The sequence below is a fragment of the Arachis ipaensis genome, chromosome B02 (assembly GCF_000816755.2).
Source record: "Arachis ipaensis cultivar K30076 chromosome B02, Araip1.1, whole genome shotgun sequence".
In the NCBI taxonomy this organism is placed as follows: domain Eukaryota; kingdom Viridiplantae; phylum Streptophyta; class Magnoliopsida; order Fabales; family Fabaceae; genus Arachis; species Arachis ipaensis.
In genome coordinates, this window is record NC_029786.2 from 93,595,820 (window position 1) to 93,600,597 (window position 4,778).

At 37.7% G+C, this 4,778-nt stretch overlaps 1 protein-coding gene across 1 annotated transcript in view; it reads left to right on the forward strand.

Annotated features, from left to right (window-relative positions):
* The window catches only part of LOC107625761 (acyl-coenzyme A oxidase 4, peroxisomal), a 5,173-nt gene extending 3,049 nt beyond the window's left edge, over positions 1-2,124 (forward strand). The window contains exons 9-12 of the mRNA XM_016328465.2: positions 40-199; positions 954-1,202; positions 1,415-1,507; positions 1,753-2,124. Of these exons, the coding sequence (XP_016183951.1) occupies positions 40-199; positions 954-1,202; positions 1,415-1,507; positions 1,753-1,884 (634 nt within the window). The 3' untranslated portion in view covers positions 1,885-2,124. The remainder of the gene's footprint in view (positions 1-39; positions 200-953; positions 1,203-1,414; positions 1,508-1,752) is intronic.

The following is a 4,778-nucleotide window of genomic DNA, read 5'->3' on the forward strand; positions in this document are numbered from 1 at the left end:
ACATGACATCTTTTTACATGTTTGTACCTAAACATTCAGATATATTGTAAAAAAGGATGCACCTGGTTTAACCGTCACCAAAATAGAGAATAAAATTGGACTCAGGATTGTTCAAAATGGAGACATTGTTATGAAGAAAGTTTTTATCCCTGATGAGGACAGATTAACAGGGGTCAACTCTTTTCAAGACACAAACAAGGTGTGATTATGTGGTGTTTCTGGATTGTTCTTTTAATAATTCCATATATAGGTATTGTTGATGAAACTTATATTACTTGAGTGAAGCATTATATATATTTCATTCTTGGTTCCTGTTATCTTTTTAGGCAGCTGCTATACTATTGTAGTTCTATGCAATTTCATTAGGTGTTACTCCCTTAGTTCTCAAATAAGTGTCCACTTAGCAAATTAATATAATATTACTGTTTTCTTCCCATTCATATCCCCAAATTAATGAATGAGAGAATAAATTAGTAATGTAATTAAAGAGAGTAATTATTTCTGTCCAGGGAAGTTTGTAACTTGTTAACTTCCATAGCTACAATACATTTATATCATTATCTTAATTCAAGCGAAAATTTAAAAGTTGACATTCATTAATTGAGTCAAAATAATAATTTTTTATTTTCTGTTATCCTCCATTAATACTGGATTTATGAAACCAGAAAATTTAAATGGCGTAATTATGAGATTGTAGACTGATCAGACATTGGAATTAATTCCATTGTTAATCACAAATAGTTTATTTTTCTTATGCAAGCAAGTTACTTCCCCATGCGTCAGATGAAATCATATATTTGTTTCTTGATGAATACTTTTGTTGCTTCACATGTACTGGAAATAACAAAGTAAAAGTGATATATAGAGTATCTTTCTCTATGCATACTGAACTATATGCAGTTGCAACCCCATGAGTTAGATGTTGCTCATTTGTTTTGGCTCCCTTAAAACAGGTACTTGCTGTCTCACGTGTAATGGTTGCTTGGCAACCAATTGGCATATCCATGGGAATCTATGATATATGTCATAGGTATTTAAAGGAGAGGAAACAGTTTGGAGCACCATTAGCAGCTTTCCAGATCAACCAACAGAAACTTGTTCAGATGCTTAGCAATGTTCAAGCCATGTTTCTCGTTGGTTGGCGCCTTTGCAAATTGTACGAGAGTGGTAAAATGACTCCTGGACATGCAAGCTTGGCCAAGGTAATTTCTTATGATTCATTTTGTAACTTCTTTCTGCTCTCCCTAAATTTTAAACCAAGTAAGCATACGACAAAAGTTCGCTATTGTGATTGGAGATACCAAAGCCTGATAAACCCCTACAAGAATCCCATACTCAAGTTTGGGAGTTGATCTGTATACCTTGCAATCGGATTGATTGAAGCATGTTAATGAATATTGGCATATCTTTTCAGTCATGGATCACCTTGAGAGCAAGAGAAACAGCTGCTCTGGGACGAGAATTACTTGGTGGCAATGGAATATTGGCCGATTTTCTTGTCGCCAAGGTATGCATAGTTCTTGATTCAAGATTTCTTATGTTGAAACTACATTCTAATGTAATGAATGAGTTAAAGATGGGAACTTTATAATGATCAAAATGCTCTTTGCTCCATTCTGTAGTGGAAGCTTTATTAAGTTATGTAATTGAGTTAGAATTAATATAGTTGAATTAAAAAAGAGAATAAATAGTATTGTCTAGTAGCACTCTAAGTTCCAACTAAATATTTGGCTTGTTTTCATTTTGTTGCAGGCATTCTGCGATATAGAACCTATTTATACGTATGAAGGTACATATGACATCAACACTTTGGTTACTGGCAGGGAAGTTACTGGTTTTGCTAGCTTTAAGCCTGTTATTGCCCAAAAGAGAAGCCGATTGTGAAAAATATAAAAGTTGTTCCTTGTTAAACTTTGTCAATGTGTTTGTTCAATGCTTTGTATTTGATAAAACAAGGTTTCAATAATTATGAAAAATGTTCGTATAAGCCACGGCACAGTGAAAAAAAGAAATCCTAGACACGTATTATTGATGTCATTGGATCGTAGATGTGCTCTCTATTGTGGAATTCCGGGGCACTGCCCTACAATATAGGGGAACTGGTTTGGTATTTGCAAATTGTCACATTCATTGACTAATCTCGTAGTTGAAGGCCCTTTCGGCCTCTCCCATAGCTTGATTTCTTCATGGTTTTAAGACAAACTAGTGGATGGACCACAAAGGATGTTTACCATGATGTGAACCTAACTGAAGGAAGGGTCCTAAAATTGAAAAAATAAATATTTTGCTGCGGCAACCATCGACCGAGGGGTGGCAATGGCAATAGGTAGGGTTTAGACCAAATTCTAATCATATCCATGGGTTGATTTTTGAACTAAAACTTAACCAAACTTTATCTAAGGGTTTATAACATACCAATCCTAACCATATGCGTTCTTAACTCGTGGGTCATGAAAATTACAATATTCAATAATCTAATGAGATTTTGGGATTGTAATTTGGTATTCATATATCAATAAATAGATTTGGCTTTTATATAAACAAAAGTGGTAAATTTTCAATTGAAGATTTTGACTTGGTAATTAAAAGTTTTTTTTTTATATATAAATGCATTCTTAGTTCGACACTTACTCTACCACTCCTATATCAACCATGTAAAAAGGCACAAAATTGTTACACACTGTTCCGAGGGTTATCTAAAACTGTAAGTCGATTTCGGACGAGATCTTCTGTATTGGTCGGAGATGACGTGTCCGGCTAGTGGGTGGCGGCCGGAGCTGTCGTGTCCGACTTGTTGGACTAGCTGCACTGCTGATCCTTGGTCACCGGAGGGTGGGGGTACCTGCAAGGGACTCCGATGCTTAAGTTAGCAAGGGTATTGAGCAGGTTTTTAGTAGAATCAGAGTATGAGTTATACTTGGGTGCTCCAGTGTATTTATAATAGCGTGGGCTGACCTTTTTAGATAAGATAAGTTAGTTATCTTTATCTTATCTTATCTTTGGGTAAGGTCAGCTTATCTTCAAGGGAACCGCCTTTATCTCTATGGGCTTGGACTGCCTTTGGATTTGGGTCGTGTTCCTCTATTTGGGCCCTTTACTGGGCTTTCCTAGCAGTTTGGCCGAGTTCTTTGAGAAGAGGTCGGATAGTCGGATCTGTCGAGGTCGGTCGCCTTGTCGCTAAACATCCCGGGTCGGGTAGCTCGACTCAGGGTATGAACAGTGCCACTGCTCGAGCTCGGTCTTTCTTTTTGAGGTCGAGTCTCAGTCTTTAGGACTTCGATCCTTTCTCTGGTGAAGCCGAACTCGAGCATTTGTCGACTTCTTTCTTTGTAGAGTCTTCTTTTTTTGAATGTAGAACATTTTCTTCTAAAAGCGCGCGCTTTTGTATTAGCACTCTGTTCTTGGGAACGTGCAAGGGTTTTAATACCTTCATTAATTGTTTTTTAATGCTCCGTTTCCCTTGGCCCATTTATTTTGAATTTTACACACACAAACGGTTTCTCTTCTTTGTTATTCTTTGTAACTTCCCCCTTTACTCTCTCGCTTTCCGTTTTTGCCTAAATTTTGCATTTCTTGCGTTGCGGCGTCATTCGGCGATTTTCTGGGCGACTCCGTCTTTCCATCTTCAATCTCCTTCGAAGCTTCTTCCTTCGTTCAGGTTGGTTTTTCTTTCTTTGTGCTTCTTTTTGCTTTTGGCTTTTGATAGGGTTTTGATTTTTCTCTTGACGTCTAAGTCTTTTCGTATCACTGTGCGCCTGCTTGTTTACTGTTTGAGGGTTTTCTCTTGCTTTTGAAATGGTCCCTTTGCTCACATTGCTTGTTTTCTCGAAAGATTGTTCCTTTTTGTCATGCTGATAGCTTTTGCTGATGAATTCTATGTAAGATAACGATTATTTCTTCGTGTTCTTTTGCTTATTCTGGGGGATTTTTATTTCTCTGAAAAAGGTGGCGTCTTTGATGACTTCTTCTTGATATGTTTTGCTATTTTGCTTGCTGATAAGCTAAGACTGCGAATTTGGAAGGTAGCTATTTCAGTTTTGTCTGATTTGTAGCTTTTCTGGAATGCTGCTTTCTTTTTCACTTTAGAGAGGGTTTTGCTCTGCGTTAGTTTTGTAGGTTTTTCTGAATCTTTGTTCCCTGACTGCCTCCAAAGGATGTCCCTGGACCTTCTGTGTGGGTCCTGGGGTTTTTCTTTTGTTGTTTGTGCCGTCTGAATCATACTAGCCGAGTTGTTTTGTCCTTCGTCTGAGATGTTTTTTAGTAATTCGATCTTTTTTTCTTGTTGTAGGATTAGTTTGCCTCATGTCTTCTCGCAAAAATATTGTTGAGACGTCTTCCCAAGTCCCTAAGGGCATGGCTGATTGGGTGGATTCTATGGTTCTTCTGTGTGTTTCGTTGGTTGACTCTGAGTTTTGTCAGCAACTTAGGCAATTTCATAAGATCTGTGGTAGTGTTGGTGATGAAAAGAACTATGAGCTTGTATCTCCGAGTTCTGAGGAGAGGGTCTGTTTCTCTACCCGAATTGCTGGAGAGCGCCCTTTTTTCTATGCCTACGACTTCTTTTTTAGTCAAATGAATATCACTCTTCCTTTTACCGATTTTGAGACCAACCTGTTATGGTCCTGTAATGTTGCTCCTTCCCAACTTCACCCCAATTCCTGGAGTTTCATAAAAATCTTTCAATTGTTGTGTCATGGATTTGGTATTCCTGCTTCACAATCCCTTTTCTTTTATCTCTTTGTTTTGACAAAGCCTGGGGTAGTTAAGAAGAAAGCCGC